The 20,826-nt window shown below is 40.1% G+C and overlaps 1 protein-coding gene across 3 annotated transcripts in view; it reads right to left on the bottom strand.

The window, feature by feature from the left end:
* cacna2d2a (calcium channel, voltage-dependent, alpha 2/delta subunit 2a) overlaps positions 1-20,826 on the bottom strand; it is a 144,809-nt gene that overhangs the window by 99,602 nt on the left and 24,381 nt on the right. For all 3 annotated transcript variants that reach the window (XM_040158697.1, XM_040158698.1, XM_040158699.1), the window contains exon 3: positions 3,174-3,290. In XM_040158697.1, coding sequence (XP_040014631.1) covers positions 3,174-3,290 — 117 coding nt within the window. The remainder of the gene's footprint in view (positions 1-3,173; positions 3,291-20,826) is intronic.

Below are 20,826 nucleotides of genomic sequence, written 5' to 3'. Positions count from 1 at the left end.
TCAATAGTGGCTGTGTGAAAGCAAACATACATTACTGGTATTAGTTCTGCCAAATGTGGATATTATGGCTGAAATGCAGGATACAAAAAGACTGTGTGTGTTAATTAAGCTCCCTTTTCCAACTGTTGCACACCACAAACTGTATCGTGTTCATGGCAGAAATAATCCCAGCTAGAGTGTTAGCCCTGGCAGGTTAAACAAATAAATGCTTACCTACCGGATTTTTGCGGGTTTTTTTCACTCCCCTCAGAACTCAAACATAGTACTTAAATTATTCAAATGAGTTGCTAATTTGGACATTAAGGCTGAAGCAACTAAATCCAGAGCACTGAAAAACACTTCCCTCCCTACTATATATCAGTAACTGAGTATTTAGACTCAATGCGTATTTTCTCATTAGTAATATAAACATGAATTACAACGAATCACCCGAAGCAGTATTCAAATAGGTTGCAGAAGAATAATTTCTTCCTGCATGCGTACACACGCCTGTGCACACATACACAAACACATACATTTCCTATTTTTTAAATGTGTGGCAGGAAATATACGGGACTAAATAACCATTACAGGGGGGAGAAACAGGCTGGAATATAAAACACTGTCAATACTGCGCTGACCGGAGTTTGAGACCTTCTTATCTACAGACTGCATTAAGACATGGCTTTTGCTTTTCTCCCTGTATGAATAATAAGTCAACGTGAATTTATTCGCTTACGGTCTTGAATATGTAGTTTTAGTGAAAAAAATTAAATCATAACATACCAAAATGAAATATATTAACTTGTTCCATACTTTTCTCTTAAGGTTTGTATTCTATAATGACATAATGACTCCCCATTTCTTTGCATTGCTCATTCCCTTTTGCAATTTTATCATTCAAGTCTCTTCTCTCCTCCCTGCTTTCTTCTTTTGATATTTTTCCCCAAACTCTTTCTCTACCTCTCTCCACCCCCCCCCCCCACTTCTGCTCCCTCTCTCCTTCCCTCCCGCTTGCTTCTCATTTTTAAATCTATGAATTTCTGAACATCATTTTCTTGATTTTTCCACGCCCCAGGGAGACATTCTCATTCCAGCCCTTCTCTTTTTTCACCTCATTTCCTCCCTCCTGAGTGAATCTCCCAGACAGGATGTGAGGTGACAGTGCGGGACCATGGAGGTTAGGGTGGGGGAGAGAAGTGGAAGTGGTGAAGGTGGGGGTGTGAGTACTGCCTCCGACTCTTCTGAAAAAACAGGCCGGGAGGGTCAATGCTCTTCCAAATCCAATCCTACACACGACCACAGGAGATGTACAGTAACGCCTTCTTCCCTTTCAGGATCCAAGTTGTAGAATTAACCGTGCCTTTGAGAGACTTCTGCTCTTTGGAATGAACGTGCCTCATCCCGCAAGACCTCATGCTCTCGAAAGATATAGACTTCTGCCGCTTTATAAGGCTGAAGCTGTGTTAAAAAATGTTGATGCTTTCGCCTTGAGTGACCATATCTGGACAGAAAAGGGGGGAATGAAAGTGGACAGTCGCTCAAACAGCCCCCTCTTTAAATGAGGTGCCACATGGATGAAATGCAAATTATACCTTCCGCATTTTCACACACACACACACACACACACACACACACACACACACACACACACACACACACACACACACACACACAGGTGAAACCCTTGCACACATATACACTGAAAGCTCAGTATTCATTAGCGCAAGCAAGAGGGTTTTGAATGTATATACCATAGCTTCTCTAATTTCAGTGTATTGAGTGTTTCTTTGTGCATATGAGTGTGTGTAGCTTCTGCACCATATGATGAAGAAGATCACAGTGATAAAAGGAATCAGTGTTTGTGTGCAGATGAGCGTGTGGCTGTACAGTGTGTGTATATGTGGGTGGAGATGATGAGAATCACCAAACCGATTAAAAGGACTGCCTCACAGCCATTGTGGGGAAAAAGAAGGATAAATTAAGCTTTAAATAGCAATAAATACAAAATCTAATTATGTAATTTAGGAATCATGAGCTCTCAACGTGTCCTGTAATTTTAAGTGCGAAGATGATTTGCACAAAACTTACTTATGCTCAGATAGACAGACTACTAAACTGGGGACAGCAACATTTTGATTTTAAAGTCTATTTTTCATACTTAACACAAATACTCATTTACCTTATCTCTGTCATTTAAAAATAAAAAAAATTGATTGTGTATACTTTTCTCATTTCCCTCCTTGTCACTCCACTCATCTTTGAATCGCCTCACCACCCACACTCCCCTCCCCTCTTCTTCTCTAAGGGGTTAGAGGTCCCCCACTGTGAGAGCAAAACAAATTTTTAACTAATCACAGGACTCTCTGAGCATAACAGTGGGAATAATTATATCCCAACATGCAGGACATTGAAATGATAACCTCTGAAATAACTCTTCTTCTCACAGACTACACAAACTATGTTTCAGAATATATGCGCCCGAATACTGAACAGAAAAAAAAAACCCGAAAGTGCTGGGCAAAAAGGTATTTTTTTGTCATTGACAAAATATAATCATATTAAGATAAAGATGAATTACACTGCTCTCTACAATAGTTCAAATTGAAGGAATAAAGCCAAACAAAGTCCTTCCATCACCAAATCACTTGTCCACATGGAAAGGGACTTCACTATCTTTCAGTTTGAATAAATATAAACCACAAAGTAGAGGAGAACAGGATGATTGCAAATTGAAAACTATTAAATGATGGCCGATTCAGAGTGTGAGAGACTGAGAGAATCCTCAGTCAGTTGTTTGGCATTATTTTGATTATTTATGGTCTCTTTGGCTAAGTGGACAAGAGTCAGAACATTCTTCCAACAAGTCTTGAAAATAACTGAAAATAAATTCCATCTAATCAGAGCGCTGCCACTGACAGCTGTGGTAAAATGGTAGGGCAGAGGTTTTGTTATTTGTGTTGAAATTTCACACGTTGTGTTTTGTCTATCTTTATATATCTTTTTATTTATATATATATATATATATAAAGAGAAAAAAAAAAACACACACACAATGCGTGTATCTGTATCAACAGAAACTTGACTTTCCAGGAATGTCAAATGATCCCCCATGTATGTGTGCATCTGTGCACGAGAGTACAGTGCGTGTTTGTACACAGGTGGTAATAATAATATATGGAGCATCCTCTTACCTCCAGGGCTTTCCTCTTACTGTTGAGTAGCTTGGAGATGTCGCGTGCCACTCTCTCCACCAAGTCCCTGGGGTTGTTTCTCTTGATTTCAAACTGGCTCTTCTTCTCGGTATAGATCTGCAGCGGGAAAACACACCAGGAATCAAAGGTCAGGTGACTGGATCCATTAGTTATATTAAGAGGATCACAGAGGAGCTGTTTGCGTATTCTCAAGGTAGCACACAAGATGGTAAACATTCACTGCAGAGCAGGCAGAACGCAGCCTGCCATTATACCCATAAACCTCAGCTCTGTTGCAGAATTAAACACAGAACAGAGCCTTAATGGCAAAGCATTTAGCAGCTAACCAGCTGTAGTCTGGCAGTCAGGATCAAATTGAATAAATCCAGCAGATCCTCATTGCTGGATGAAAACCTTGTATCTCCACAATGTGAACTCCTTTGGAACTAAGACAAGCAGCCTTGGGGACAACATATTCGTGACTTAGTCCAATGGGTTAATGAAGGCTATCCTAATCCCAACAGGCTGTAGAATTTTTGTAGCCTATGAGGGACCACAACCCCTTAGTTAAAGTGAAAATAGGAATTACAACATTTTCACTCAGAAAACGTCAACATATCAAGCACTCTTACTGGGGCATTACACAGGATAAAACCAGGTAAGACCCATTAACCAGACTCAGACTCTGCAAACCGTATAAAACAAATAAAGAGAAATGGGTTTGGGATGCCACAAGGGACTGGGATTTTTGGAAAGGAGGGGCATCCAGAGGCAGAATGACGGATGCTTGGACCACTGACAGAGGAAGGTACTTGGGAGATTAGTCTGCGACCCCTGGAAGAATTGTGGCAGACTCAGCGATTGGGGCTCTCTATAGGATCTATAGTCTACATCCGAGCACCGCTTGAGGGATTACCACTTATCCTGTTGTCCTAAGACACTGCAAGACCCACTTTCACACCATAAAACCATTTGGATAGTTCTGCCCCAAGAAAACCAGGAAAAGCCTGTCGTTGTTGAATGTTTCAAAGCAATTAGGGGCTTCTTTAGACTGAAATGCAAGGCAGAAATGCTGCATTTACTTACGTTGTGTGTCTAATTTAATTGCCCTCACTTTGATTTACGAGAAACTGACTTCCTCAATCAATCATTTACTCAAGTAATTACACTCTTTATATTGAACTCTTGATACATGAAGATGTACCGCAGTGAATTTCACAGAGAAAAACTGGAATTAAAAATCAGTAGAATCAAGACTATAAAGATACATGTTAAGTCCACAGATCAAAAGTGAATCTGAAGCCACGACAGCCTGAGCAAAAGATGTCATACTTGCTTTAAGTTTAGCCAATGATTAAATTTGATTGATCTTCAGACTCTGGTGGGAGGACGTTTACGAGATGTGTCATTATAGTTTAAAAAAAAAAAAAGACATTTTGAAAATTAATTAGAAAATCTTGATATCTTGATATCTCTTCTAAAACTCTAAAACAGTTTGCCAGTACCGGGTCTTCAATGCAGGTTTGAAGTGAGCGGTTTCTTAGGTCAAACTAGAGGTCGATTTCAGGTCCACATTGTTTTCTCAGAAAGGCCTGAGATTGGTGCTTTCATTAACAGCAGTCTGTTTTACCACACAGGAAATAATAAAAATATATAATGAAAAATTGCCCAGACAACTGACACAATCACAATTTGAGAGCAAGGCTGTTACACTTGTCTGGGAAAAAGGTTCAATTGTCAACCGTATCAAATAAAGAGAGCTTTTTTTTTTTTTACTTTCAAATATTTAACAACCTTAAACTTTTCATTAGTGTGCATGACGTGTCAGCTAGACAGGAACCTCAAATGACCGCATCTATCTGCAAAACAATGCTTTCTAACTGTGTCATTAAACAAGATCCAAGACTACACATTTGGACAACAAAGTACCAGCACTACACCCTGCAACATTGCAAACTGACCTCACAACCTGGGATGCCACTCAGACACATGTTGACCTGCAAGATTTTAGACTTGCTTGGTCAATAGGACCAGGTAGAAAAAAAGAAACATGGAAGCTCACGGTAACACTTAATTCCTTGCAGTTGCATGTATACTATTATGCAAAAAAAACACCTGAAAATGTCTTCAAGCAAAACAGCTGAACACAGCCTGGGTGGGGCCTGCACATTTTGCACAACAAACTGGAGGTGAGTATTTACCACACTGCAGCCTGCCAGTCTCTTTCAGGCCCCCTGCATTTTCTGTGCTCATAAGCTGGCACTGTTTACAGTGAGCAAGCCATTGTTTGTATTTATCATGTGATTCAGGTTATGAATCAATTAAACTAAGCTACTGTGGCCTCGGGTTTCTGTGACTACCTATGGTGTTTGAGGTTCATTTGTTGATGCCCACAATCAAACCAATTAGACCAAACATGACTGAAATCAGAACGTCAGCAGGTCTCCGGACTGAATGTTTACCAACCAAACATTGGCACATTTCTTTTAAAATGATCAAAATATAGATCTCTGTTGGGCTCTGTTATGGAATATTATGTCTGCGGGACTGATGTGCTGATGTGCAGCAATTAGGAAAGGAAAACACTGGCGTCTGTATGATCCATCTTTGTCGAGCTGAAAGCTGGGCAGGCAGCCAGAGGCAGTTTCCTTCCACTGGCCCACTGAGCAGGCAAACCTGGCCCCAGAAGCTCAGACCATGCCAACTGAGCACTCTGGTGAGATTACCCGAGGTCTTACTTTGGCCGCACTCTGAGGGATCAGGGATCCTGCTTAGTTTGAAACTGCACTTAAAACTACTTCTCAAAGTGAAATTTGAAGGTGAAATCTGCGGACTCCACATTATGCAACAACAACAAGAAAATTTTTTTCTTTTATTGTTTTTTGATGAAACTGTTGGTTCAATTATTTCATTTTGGTTTCTTTCATTTGTGCTTCAGCTCCTCATCCTGAAAAAGTCATTAGTCTGCAACAGTCTTTGCGCACACACACACACACACACACACACACACACACACACACACACACACACACACACACACACACACACACACACACACACACAGACACACACAACCACACACACACACACACACAAATGAGTCATTACCCCTCAGTTCTAAATGAAGCAGTCCTCAGACCTGAGACCAGTAAGCACGTGAGTATTTTCACACAAGAACATACCCACACATTTGCACATACACGCGCACACACGGTGACGCACTACATTTCAGAGGGCTTTTTCTCAAGGTGGAAGAACCCATTAATGGAATCTTATTAAACCATAAAACAAGAGCAAAGTTTTCTCCGCTCCATTGACAGACTATAAACCCCTGACTCTTTTAAGTGATGCATTTTTCAAGTCGATTTAAAAACCATGTCAAATTTGTTTTTAAATCAATATTCATTCCCTTAATGTGTGGTACAGCTCTCTGGGTCTGCCTCTCTCTGGAAGATTCATAGCAGTCTTCGGGACATAATAGACGGAGCCTTCTCTACTCCGAGCTTAGAAATAAAACACAAAAGACAAAGCAAGAGATCAGTAAGACTCACACTGCTTCATGTGGGGATTGCAAAAATATTTTTTTGTATATTATAATACACAGTAGGTCCATTTTTTTGTTTTTGTCAATTCGTTTAAAAATTACCTCAGGGACTATTCTTGAAGGAAAAAAAAAACCACTTTATAATTCAACTTTCATTATTTGTCCCGAATTCTCCTTTTATACAGTATTTAGGGATTTAAAATGATCCCAGTGTACTGTATAATTGTGAAGTCTCTGCTATAAAAATCATTAACAGCCTCATTGGATGCACTGCTTAATTACCTCCTCAAAGCATAGAACCAGCAAACTACTGAGAAATGAAATCAACCACTGTCACTGTGGTCTAAAATGTATGAAAACTAGCTGCTGCAACACACGCTCAGTTGGTAAATGCAAACCAACACCCAGGTCACAAACAAAAGCAGTAGAATTATTAAACCGGATTCATATAATATCAATAGTGGGTCCAGGCAAAAACCACCGGTTTAAGCTTATCCCATGTTATGTTGCATATAATGCATAAAATAAAATCACTCAGGGCTGGATAATGATTCAATATTACGCTTTATCATCTTTCCAAATAACTTAACAATAAGTTCAATTCAACCAAAATCTATCTCACTGTATTAGCTTAATTACCACAGTAAAAAAATATTCTACAGTAGTGAAAACACACAAAAAATATCAAAATTTCAAGCTTTGATTGTTATTCTGATGATCATTTTGTCCTCACTGCCCGCCACTACTTTAACATAAATCGTACACCAGTGTACTGTATCCACCTGCACAGTTTGTTCCCTTCTCCAGTGACCTATGTCTATTATGTATCATGTGCTGCCACACAAACAGCACTGGTATCAGTTTCTCTGCCATTTTGTATATGAACCACTATGGATGTTTGCCCGAGGAAAAACTGTTTTATCCATTTTATCACTCTACATGGACTAATAAAAAAAAAACAAAAGACAGACAAATAAAGGTAGATAGTACTGTAGGGTGCTCATCTCTCTGACCGGTTAGCCATTAGAAACTCCTGTAACAGGCAGATGAGGTCCCTTTCCATTCTGAGAAAAGATTGAGCTGTGCTGTCAACCAGACAGAGCTCCAGCCCAGAAAGAAGGAGCCGGCCAATGAGCATTAGGCTGGAGGAGCAATGGGCATAGACAGACAGCACATGGTAATGCTGGCCACCATAGGTCTGAGGAGCTTTAAATCCCCTTTAGCTAGTGGTTGGAGATGAGTGACCATCATCACTGAAGGGCCATAAGCTCATCAGCTCACCCAAAATTATATTGGACGCTTTTAGAGCTTGACTCACTCACAGGTAATGTGGAACTGGGCAGCAACAGGAGAAAAACCAGCCTCTGTGGCAGGCAACTTTACCGATAATCATATGAAGTGTCTGAGCTTGAAACAAGTCTCTCGAAGGTACTTGTAAAAAAAATAAACAGCAGAAACAAAAATGTTAAAATCTTGCTGTTATTATATGGGAGCACATTTAGTATGATTGCATATGACTCAGCTGTTTGGTGTACAGTAAAGCAAACCTATTATTCGACTACATCTAAGTATGAGTGGAGATAAGAAGTAGCTTTAATTTAACTTTGTTCACTTGATTTGCTTAAATTGATATTCTTTCGTCCTGCATTCAAATTGCAGCTCAAGTAAAACAACTGCAAGTATTTTCAAACGAAATGCACTTGAAGCATCAGAAGCAGAATGGCTCCCATCAGTGTTATATTGTCCTACTGTTGGATCATCATTATTGATGCAGGTACATGTAAGCAGTACATTAATGTTGTAATCGGTCTTTATACCTTTGAGTAGTTTAAAAAAATGCATGATCATATCATCATCATAATTCATAAATGTTAGAGAGTGTGTTTTGGTGAGGGGGGGGGGGGCATCGTTATGCCTTTTGATAGCAACAGTGGAGAAATGGAATGTGAAATGTGGGGAGAGAGAGAGTAGGGGAATGACATGCAGCAAACGGTCTGGTCGGTCGGGAGTCAAACCAGGGACTCGCTGCTCAGGACATTCGAGCCCTGAATTTATTTTTGTTATATACTTGAAAGTATGTTGATTGTAGATTGATATTCTTTTTCCACTAAAAGGCTATGGGTGTGTTTTATTCCTATTCCCATTACAGAAATGTCAGCTATAAGCAGCATTTTATAAACAATAAAATACTCAATACAGAAAAAATTAATAAAATGGATGGGACTGTTTTGCGTTTCATATCATTTTTGTAAAGAGGAATGATAATTCATGGATTTGAAAGGCTGTGAAGCACATTAGCAGTGTTAATCAGTTATGCTGTTGGCTCGAAGCTACGACGCCTGGACAGCTTCCTGTGTAGGGCTGTCATTCTCACAGGAAAAGATGAGAGGTGGCTCTGCAGAGCGCCACTGATGGCCAATCGAACCTTCTGCTGCTAACGCTCAGACAGGATATGACAGAAGTAACGATGCCAACCGCCACCAATATGCTTTCTCTGGCAGGCAGGACACTCAAGTGCACACTGAGAATCACACGCACAGCGAGACATGCAAATGTACACGTGCGCAAACTCACATTCACGCCCTCTGTACATCTCACACACACATCACACAGACTCACATTCTCATCATTAGCCATGATGACTGATTCCAGTATGCCAAGCTCTGAGTGTCACTGTAAACACACAGATGGGAAGACAGAGGGTGGCCAGACTCCAGCAAATTACTGTTAAAAAGTGGTATGCAGATTCAGCTAGCTCCCGACATTCATCAAAGAAGTCCACTGTTTTGCAAGTCAATCCCCCTGCTCCTCAGCTCCAGTTACATCCTAAAAAAAACCTTTTTAATGCTGAATAAAATTTCAATACCCACTCGTGTTATCGCGCAACCTTGGATTTTTTCAGAATGTTCCTCCTGTCATCAAAACAGCAGAAGAAAAGCAAAACAGTAAAAATGATAACAAATGAAAAAGATTTCTGTCTGCCTTTGCCACTTTGTATAAAGGCTTATTTGTTGACTTTTTCACTATGTTTGCGGGTAGCACTGATGTTCTGTGGTAGTGTTTATGTTATTGTCCCTTCGTCTGTGTCTAACAGAGAGGACTGCTTATCTCTCTGTGAAGTCAGCCACAATAGGCTGCGTCTGGCTGCAGCAGCTCAGAGGTTGACAGAGACAGATGCCACATCATTAAGGAATATTAGTGAGCTCTGCCGAGCAGACCCAGCTTCCACGGGGCCCCAGGAAGAGTTCAATAAGAGAGAACACTTAGGGAGCAGCAACCCCTCAGAGGAGCTCGATAAGATACAACACACCAGAAGCTTCTCATAGCTCAATAGGACTGGAAGCCTCCAGAGCAGTCTAGTCAGACACAGAAAAAGCAGAAACACTTACTGCTACTGTGTAGTTGTGTCACAGGGAGGTTTCCTGTCCCAATGAGACAGAGGAGAAAAAGAGACAGATGAGTGCGTCAGCAAAAGACAACATGTATACAGTTGGTACTGCATCATACCAGCTGAACAAAATGCAGTCCAGCTAGTGACTTCATAAACAGTTCTATATGAGAAAAAAAACAAGAATTTTGAAGCCTGATTTTCCCTTTGCGTTTTAAAAATGTCCCTTTTAATTACTGGATTTGATTCCATGAATGCAGCAGTAAATTGACGATTCATTAAGCCCTCCTGCAAACAGTAATTGTCCAATCATACCTTAGCAAACTAGGCACATCGGGCCTGTCAAGCTTTGAATTTCTCCACAGGAAGCGGCATGGGGCTCTAATGCTGGAAATTTAAAGAGTGGAGGGTGGGGGGGTCTGTTTTCTGTTCTTTTTTTCAAATACCAAAAACACAAGAGCAAATGTGTAAGGAATGGATTAAACAGTTTGCTTTTAACCTCTATTTACAACCATTAACACGTCCAGCTAACTAGCTCACTGACCTACAGTAGTAATCAAGCATTCCTTCCAAGTCCAAGGCACTCGTCATTAACTAACAAAATTACATTAGTTTATGGGTTACACTTACGTTTAAAAAAGCCCTATTCGTGACGAGCACGTTCACTGTGTAGTATTTCCTCACTGTGTGGTAGCACAACACTGGATCTGTATGATATCAGAGTTTAAGGTAATGTCAGCAGATCTGTCCTCCTTTATTTTGGATTTGGGGAAGTTTACACTCCACAGGCCCAGCCAAACCCAAGACAGTTTTGTGTTTGCCACACAACACAATGGTCAGTCCTCATCCAAAAGCCTTTTCTCGTCTAATGTTAATATTGAAAACATCATGTCTGAAAATACAAACAATCATGGAAGCTAAACAGGCTTTTTAGGATAAAATAACAGTCTGCACTTAGATTTGTTTATTACAATACAAAAACTAACTACTATCTATTCTGCAATACAAGAAAAATGTGATTTCTTACTTTCTCTGTTTTCTTTTTTTGTCTTCTAGATTGATCAGCTGGTGAGGATGCTGACTGTTTGCCCATTACATGCAGCTTTTGCCTCAGTCTCTCGGCACACTGTGATATATCTAGCAATCAAGTGCATATTTAAGTCCCCTTTGACAAGACTCTTGTTTTAAAAACAATTCAGTTGGAAATGTTAGTCAGTCGGATGTAGCATTTACAACCAACTAATTGTGACGAAATTTGCCAGTATCCATTCACATTTCAGCCAGTAAAATCGATGGTCACCAGTTAGAAATGAGACACCTGCTTCTGTCTACTTCTGTCTAAAATCAAGGACTTGTTTTTTCAGACATTACTACGAATTTTCAGAGATAAATCTGCCACCATTGTCAGTGTAAACTGCATACAGTACGTGCAGGGCCAGAACGGAAAGCTAGCGAACAGTCTGTTGATACTCACACAACTATGCCAGACAGTAGTAACATCCTGTTAATTGTGAAATGACAACTGTTTACAAGATGAGATATCCAAAGCGAAGCAGGTCCATTTTGCACATATCTACTGTTGATAAAAGCTGTGATAATAATCAAATTGTAACAGGTAATTCATAACATCACACACTTCTAAAGCCATTACTGTAATAGTGCATGCAAACGCAACAGACATGATTCCAACCCAGTCTAAGAGGCAACACAGGCTGCCAGTGCCAACAGAAAGTAACTCAGAGCAGGCTGCAACTGGGCAGTCATCAAAGGAAACAAAGGCTGGGCTAAATATTTACATACACCCCCTTAGGGAGACTTTGAGATTAGAGAGAGAGAGAAAAAAAACAGAAAGATGACATGGAGGGGAGGTAGGGGGGATTGGCTTCTGTAACATTATCAGAGGGATTGTTGACTGGTGATACAAGCAGGTCTGAACAAAGAAAACATTATTTCCACAACCGCAGCCACACACACGTGAACAAACACCCCAAAGAGACTTTGCATACATTCAGCCTTGTCTAATCTCCACGCTGAAATAGCGTATTTACCTGCAGGTAATGTATAGTCTCATTCAAATGTCATCAGTGTATTTAAATTTGCTGTCTTCACTGCTTCACTGGATCTCATCAACATCCCGAGTGAACCAATTACCATCTTCATCCACAGCTCACCTTTGTCTCATTTTACAAGATCTAGGGGCCCACTAAAGTGCTTGTAATTGTAGTTTTAGTGACTGCAATAGCTTTGAGATTCATTATTCAGTGTCATGACTGATTCATCATTATAGTTCACCTTAACTAATAAACAGACAATCAAGATCCTTAGTAAAACTGACCTTTAACACAGTGTTTTCACATTATAATGGATCAATTTCTGCCACCAAATGAGCAGATTAAAAAAAATCTTCTCCAAACAGATAGAGCATGCCAGTATGACAGTGTATGAGAGGGGATATTCACTATGCCAAGCCACAGATGGCACATACCAATGGGCAAACAAGACCAGTTGGACAGATTGAGCCCACAGCGATCTTTTAACTGCCCGGTTTTGTATCTATTCATTAATTAGCCCTGTCAGAAGAACCAAAGGGTCATGCAGAAGTGTGTGTGTGTGTGTGTGTGTGTGTGTGTGTGTGTGTGTGTGTGTGTGTAGTCACAGGATTAAGCAGGACTTGCTCGGTGCAAACCAGCCAACCACTTGGCAACTATCAGACAGAAGGATTCATAGTAAGTGACTTGTTGGAGCGGGGAAGGACGAAAAGAAATGTGGGGCAGCCTCCCCCCTGCTCCTCTCCTCCCTTCCATCCTCAGTCAGGGTATTTGTCTTTTAGACAGAGATAAACTGCAGCCTTTTTATTAACTTGCTGATGGTAGGGAATTGTTTTTCCCATCCACTAGGTTTTCTCAAATAGACAGCTGCAAAAATATCCTCCCTATAATTCTTCCCTTCACTACTTCTCTTATTTTCTTGACTTCTTCTCCCCCACCCCCAACTCCTATTCAATACTTCACGTAGCTCTGAAACTGCCTGCATATTGTTACAGCAACGTCTCTGACAGGGGCTTCTGTATATCAAACATGCAATCAGCCAAATTTCATCTCCCATCCCATCGCAATAACTCACAGTAGCAGCAAAATAACATGTGATGGGTGTGTGTCTGTTTGTGTGTATGTGTACACGTGTGTGTGTGTGTGTGTGTGGGCATGGTCATTATTTCTTTCATCATGCTTGTGTGAAAGTGTGCAGATTATTTTTTGGTATGTGCGTGAATATTTGTTTGCATGGTTGCGTTTTTGTTTTTCTGTGTGTGCACGCGTGTGTGCGTGTGTATTTGACTGGGCAACGGAGGTCCTCCTGCTGAGGAGACAGAGCCCCAGGGGGTTTCTCTCTGTGGCGTCTCCTCCACTTCCTCCTCACTTGACTAATTACTGCGCCACTTCCACGCCGCTGATGAAGCCTGGCACCTGTCCATCAGTCTAACTGCGAGCTTGGCTTGTCTCAGTCTATTGATACAAATGGCTAGCTAAGCACCGTCTCAGCCAGTGCTCTCTCCAAAGCTTTTTAATTCAATACAAAACAATGTATTCTGAGAAGAACTAACCTTCTCTGTCAAAAGTATTTGTACTATGCATCTTCTAGTATTAAAATACTAGTATAAAAATTAAATCTCCCCCGCTAAGTTCTCGCCTGTATAACATCAGTAAATATGAAATGTATAATGAGCTGAGAGTAAGCAACTTGCAGAGCTATCGTCACTCGATTGTGGATCAGCTATAATTTGGAGAAGACACTTCATAGTGGTATTAGAGCAGCAGAGGTCAATGAGGTGATATTCTATAATTCAAATTGGTGAAAATAGTGACCGTAGGATGCACAGCGTTGAATATGTTGATCATTATCCAGCAATACAGACTCTGTTGAACTCAGCTAAATGCTGGGGAAAAAAATCCCCATTTTAGATTTAATTTTGTTTGTGTTTTTATTACTGAGTACTAAAAATGTTATTTTCTTAAAACCAGCTAAAAGCTTCTCATGGGGGTTGATTATTTCAATCCATTTTAAATCCAAATGAACTTGTCCAAGATCAGTGTCATTTTCATGATTCTAAATTTCATTCAGCCAATGCTTTTGTCCAAAGAAACTTACACTGTTTTTTAAGTATCAGGAGAAATTTAGGATTCAAAACCTTGCTCAAGAACACTTGGCCAGGGGGAGTGTGGGAAATGAACCACTAACCTTATGGACAACCCGTTCAGTCACCTAAACTACAACTGCCTATTTCTAGCATCTGGCACATTAATCTTGTTTTAAAAGAGTTTTGCTTGCTTCTAGAAAATTCCAGAAAGAAGAAATTCCATGTGCCAGGAACGTATGGAATTGTCTCCTCTGTTTTTAGTGATTACATTTTCTAGGAAAAAGTTGAAGGATGGCAAAATCTGAGATCAATTTACTTGTGGAGATGATTTTTTTTTTTTTTTTTTTTTTTTTTTGCAGTGAAAATGTTCAAAAAGCAGAATCGCACAGTCTCTAGATATCGCCTTTGAAGTACTTCCCAAATCTATTTCAGAGATAACATTTTTTAAACAGGTTTCAAGTACAACATACTGCATTACTTGGAGAGTCGAGTTTAATGTCTGACTCTGCAGGCCCAGCACATACCTGAGTGACAGCCGCTATGACAGCCATTTTGTTCTGGCCCACTTATCTCTGTCTTTCCACAGGCAGAACTGAGCAGAGAGGGAGGAATCCAAAGACAATTTAAACTCACAGTACAGATTACATTTCAAACCTCCCAGACTGAATATTTAACCCTCTCGCCTTTCGATAAGCAATCGGGGGATTTTCACTGACTCGGGAACTCAATTTAACCTCCCCTCTGAGAGATGAGGCTGCCGAAACGTCCTATAGCCTTGCCCTTGGTGATGTCCGAACTCCCTCCTCCCTCCTCCCCCACTGTCTAACACTAACAGTGGTTGTCTGCTGGGCCTGATAGAGAGCGGCTCCATGCTAAGTCATTACACACAGAGCACAGCCTAATTACACACAGACAGCCCCCCATGTAACCTGCCAGCAGGGTCACTGCTCTTAGAAGTGACAGCATTAAGGGAGCAGCTACATAAACCCTGGCTGAGAGATAAGGGACAGAGGGGACGTCTTCTGCATGCCATGTGCATGCCTTTATGTGGGTGGGGGTACACCCTTAACAACCTTCCATATCTAGCCCTGCTGAGAGACATCGGAGTCGGCTCCATGCTTGTTCTTTCCCTCCAAACCTCCGGCACAACCTGCAGCACACCTCGCAGCCCTAACAGGTTTGCGGCAATACTCTAAACTGGACCAGCTTTCAGTGGAAGGAAGATAGTTCTCTCCGTATTGAACATCACAGGGCCACTTTGACGGCATGCCAATTCCTGCCAAACTGGCTGTTTCCATGGAAACGCAGCACTTAATGAAGGATAACAGAGAACGACTTGGGGAAAAAAAAGAGAGAGAGAGTTGAGAGCGGGTGAGAAAGAGGAAGACACTGACAGAGAAAGATGGAGAGAGAAAGAGAGATCTTGTGGAACAAAAGAAGCAATTTAGTATCGGAGGACAGCGTGAAGCCTGATTATGTCGTCAGTGTAAATGATCATTAATTTCCCTCTGTCCAGCTGGGCTAGATTAATGCCTACCCATCCTGCACTGTAGAAAGAGAGCCAGGGCTTAACCATTTCACTGGGCACCCCTGCATCAGCAACCAAGGCCTTAATAAAATACTGAGCGTGGACCGCACCAGCACCCATGGATGGACAGAAAAAACACCCTATTCAGCAGCACAATAAATGTTAAAACTCAACTTATTTAAGTCAAGTCCAAAATAAAAAAAAGCGTCAGCAATCAAAAACAAATAAAATAACCTGATCACCAAGTTTTGTCAAGAGCTCACCCCTCTACACCTTCAGACTACATGAACAACTTGTGGTCGCTTGTTTTCCAGACACTTACACTGAGCACGTAACTGTAGATACAATATATACTTATAAATACTTTTACACCCAGGTCTGACATATATTGCCAGGATATGTCAACACTGGCCTCCTGTAGAAAGCTGGACTCATATTACAATACAATCGATACAAAACAATTTAATAGTCATGTCTTTCTGTTATTTTTCCATTAAGTGGAATCCATTATTACTCCATCCACTGGACAAAATATACACTAGTTAGAGAAAATAACGGGAACAGCTGAATAAAATCCAATCCAACAAGACAGCACCAAAAACTACAACTTCAAGAGAAAAATTAACCCTTTTTAGGAAGGATATCCACTGTATAGGTTCACGAGTTAATCAGGTTTGACCTGTGTGGAGGCTTTAAAATCTTATTATGACATCAAACGTTTAACAAAGCTTATAGATTTTTCGATTTAAGGACAAAGTGAATCAATTTCTAACCTGCAAGCACGGAAACATCAGAATATTAAAAATTCAGTGTCTGTTCATAATGTAGTGTTTACAAAATTAACTCTGTGTCTTTCTTATTTTTGTATGATATATATCATTTCATCCAAATTTTAGTGCAACCATCTTTGTTGTTCTCATCCTTATAATGCCATTCTACCTTGCAGTACCCACGTAATTAACAGCGAAAAAAAATATAAGTACTTTAAATTGTACATTTCAAAATACAGATCGAATCCAATCAATCGCATTTCCATGTTGTTTTGAAGCAGGCTTCTGGTGGATTTCCACATCAAGACAAGATTTTTGATTTGTTCTATTCCAGTGTGGTGTTAAGAGTGCATGGTTTTCCATTAAAGTAAATTCAAACCTGTAAATTCAGAGGACTCATATTTTTGTCTTGGCTGGCTTGCCCAAGGCTTGAGCCCTGAAAGTCACAGCTAATGATCCCTCTGACTGTGACTTTAATATTTAAATATTTGACGCAATAGGACAGTTGTTTGCAACCCTCACTCCACAGACTCCAGGTCAGGGGAAAAATGCCCCGTGTGATCACAAATCAGGTGCGTGCAAACACACAGCCACTGTCCTCTGATGTCTCTCTGCGGAGCTCATTCGCTGGGTCTGATCCCTCTCATCAGGACCGCCACGCCGTTTGGCTGCTGAAAGCCGACAGTATCCCTCCTCTTTGCATGCTGATCTGATTATTCATAAAGCAGGCAATTATACATCCATTAAACCTGCAAATACAAAAACCGGGATCCCCAAAAGTGTCACATGGATCAGGTTCATTACTGATAACATCCACAACTGCTCTGAGTCAAAACACATTCCAATCATGGTTGACTGACAACCAATTAAAAGCCAACGACATTTTGGGTCCTTAATACCTGATGTCAGAATGGTGGCCACAAACAAAAGGTAAAATTTAAGGGCTTCCAAAAGTATCAGCGTTAGATGAACTACAATGCCTTTTGTTATTGTAATGTTACAAAATACATTACAATTTTTAATTTTTTTCCAGAATACTTAATACACTTATATGTTTTAAAAACATGCGACCACAGCTTCTAAGATTATGTATACTAGACAGCAGACAGGTACCTCATTCATGAAATCCAACACACTGTAACTCAACATATTGATAATCTTTGATCGAAGTGTTAGGCCCATTGACAAAGTTGATGTAATTCTGAATGAAATGCAGCTTTAGCACAATTTAACAACATTAAAATGCTTGGCATTATGCACTGCAATTCACATTTTCATTTTGGGCACAATTTCCTAAAACTAAGGGAATCATTTTGGCCAAAGAATTATTTGTAATTGTTAGTTAACTGTTAGTTAATTAGTGCTACATGAACTACTGCAGCAAACTAATGTTAATATAGCAGTTTTGCTTACATACACAAATGGTCATTCAACATCAGTCACAACATAGAAAAAACCTTGACATACCTAGTGCCTTCTTCAGCCATGCTCTATTTCCACCACACTTTAAACCCATCTCTTCTTTTGGCATCTACCACATCCAATACGTTCCTTTGGATTTCTAGGTGTTTGGCAAGCCACTATATGCACATTACTAGCACCTACAGAGCAGGAGTGGGAAACAGTGGATTTACAGAAAAAAAAAAAAATTAGACCTCCAGACACGTATTAACGGGTCCAAGCCCCCCTACGCAATTCAGACCTGCAGACCAACGAGTTGAGTGAACCTGTTTCCACTAACCCCAACTTCTGGAGTACTTGATCCAAAAATCACGAGGTCCCTTAGATACTATGTGTAACAATTCATGCAGATTGGACTTCAACGTAATATAAGTTTGAAAAAGGTGGTTTCGCATATTTTCCAACTTTGACTAAAACTGTCACCTACTGGCCAATATGCGCCAAACCTTGCACAGAACCTCAGTGTGGCACGGAAAACTACTGGCCTTAGTTTTGTGTTAATTGGACAGACCTATATAAAGATTTGACATCTCTTCCTTTGTATAAAAAAACACTTTTTCCTTTAAAACTTTTGCATTTTTTGGAGTATAAAAATCTTTGAATAACTGATGATCATGAGAGTACACATATGATAAATTCAAATTTTTATACAGATCGCACTTACAGCCTAAGAGTAATTTTGCACCTAGAGGCTTCGGTGCCAAAATTGGCACAGAGCCTCAGTAGATGATCGGAAAATACTGACCAGAATTTTTTGTTAATACTGAGATACTGAGAGTAATGAGATATGCCAAGATATGCAACATTTTCTGTTTTGTCAGCTACCTATATGAAGTTTTTCCTTTATAACATGCACATTTTTTGGATTATCAAAATTTTTAAAAATAACTATCATGAGAATCGATAGATTCTATGAGCAAAGTTTCGTGCAGCTCGGACCCACAGCCTAGGAGGAGTTTGAAAAAGTTGGTTTTGCATATTTCACAATTTTAGCGAAAGAAAATGTATGAGGGGAAATGGGCTTGGCCTATATCAGAAGAGTCAATTAAATTCAAGGAACAAATGCACGTACGCCTTTTGAACGTACAATGTACCATGTCGAAGTTACGAGCCAAAACATGCTTACCTTGATTATAGCGCAGCCTGCTGGTTCACATGTGTCATTTTTGGTGTCTCACATGTGTGCACCATTCTATACCTCCCCCCAAAATTTCACTTACAGAACTTTTATGGTGTATGCTGCAGTACCACTTTTACCAGCAGAAGAATAAAAGAAATTAAATGAAAATAAATAAACAAATAAAAATAAAAACACGAGCGAGGGTTCCCATTCCTGCTGGTTCTGGAAGTCAAGCTGCTTTGCATGCGTTGCCCACAGCCCCCTCGGGTTTGGATTCCTAATTATACTGTGCTACACAAGTTTCCTCCACTACTTTCCAATAAGATGTGTTCAACTGATTGTAACTGATTACAGTGTGTGTGTTCTCGTGTTGGGTGTTTACCTGTTTTATCAAGTGTGTAATTGAACTCTCAACAGTCCCAGTTAAAATTATTGGCACCCCTGAATTTTAAGTATATCATTCAGAATATCCTCAGAAATATATGCAAATTAACCAAATTTTGCATAATCAGAACATTTTATTTAAATGTCCAATGTTACCGAACAAAAGAAAAACAACTTACATAGTAAGGAAGTAATACAAACACAAAATGTAACCCAGACACAATTATTGGCACCCTTCACTAATATTAGGTTGCAGAACCTTTAGCAACAAAAGCAGCCTCTAAACATTTCTTTTAGCCATGTAGAAATTTCTCACACCTGTCTGCTGGTAGTTTCTGCCACTCTTCGACTGTTTGCATCATCAGAGGGCCTCTACAGGGAGTACTGACAACTTAGCACCTTTGTTGCTAGATTTATCAACTTTTCACACCCTTTTAGCGACTTTTCTTCACAAAAGCACCGAGCGACAAATCTAGCAACTTTCTGGACAAACCGTAGCTACTTTGCATAGAAGAGAGTCTCCAGTAATGCCACACGAGCACGAGGTCAGGCTCCTTCTGCAGGCACACCTCTCTATGCGTCTCATTCAACTGACCGCATGGCAGCTTGCACAGACATGAATCAGCCTCTTACTTTCTCTCTGAGTGATCATTTCCCGAGTAAATGTAGCCGAAATCACAGCACAGTCATTGTCTTTAACTCAAGTGTGTGGTGATTTTGTCAGACAATGTTGCGGTTATAAAATCAGGATTTTAGCAGTGCAGTGCAGCAGCTTGGAAATGGCCCGGAAGTGACTGCTGGTTAACATGTAGTCTTATGGGCCACGTTTCAGTCTCTATTTCATATTTGTTCTGTTGTTTGACAACAGAAACAGAAAAACATGTAAATGAGCTTTATTGGGAATTCGGCTTTATTAAAATCGTGTGTATGTGAGCAAAGAGAGTTCAGCCATAGACTAGGTTTTGACCTAGTCTTGTTATGAGGTAAAACCATCATTCACTGGTTAGTTCATGTGAACACTGGAAATTAACCACAGGTGAGTCTTATTTGTTTTTTGTTTTGTCTGTGGAACTCATTTAAATTCATCAAAAGGGTGCCAGTAATTGTGTTCAGTAACCTTGGACATTTTATTAAAATATTCTGGTTATACATTTTCTTTTCATTTGCATTTATTTTTTGAAGATAGAATTATTTACTTGAAATTCAGGGCTGCCAGTAATTTTGACTTGGACTGTATGTCCTAACATTAAACAGGTAATGATGGTCTCCTCCCTCCAGCCGCTATCCCACAGTCTACCAGTAACATTGTGCTTTTGTATTTTG

Source organism: Xiphias gladius, chromosome 21 (genome assembly GCF_016859285.1).
Source record: "Xiphias gladius isolate SHS-SW01 ecotype Sanya breed wild chromosome 21, ASM1685928v1, whole genome shotgun sequence".
In the NCBI taxonomy this organism is placed as follows: domain Eukaryota; kingdom Metazoa; phylum Chordata; class Actinopteri; order Istiophoriformes; family Xiphiidae; genus Xiphias; species Xiphias gladius.
Note: the sequence above shows the minus strand (reverse complement) of the source record. Positions and strands in the feature narration are given on the sequence as shown.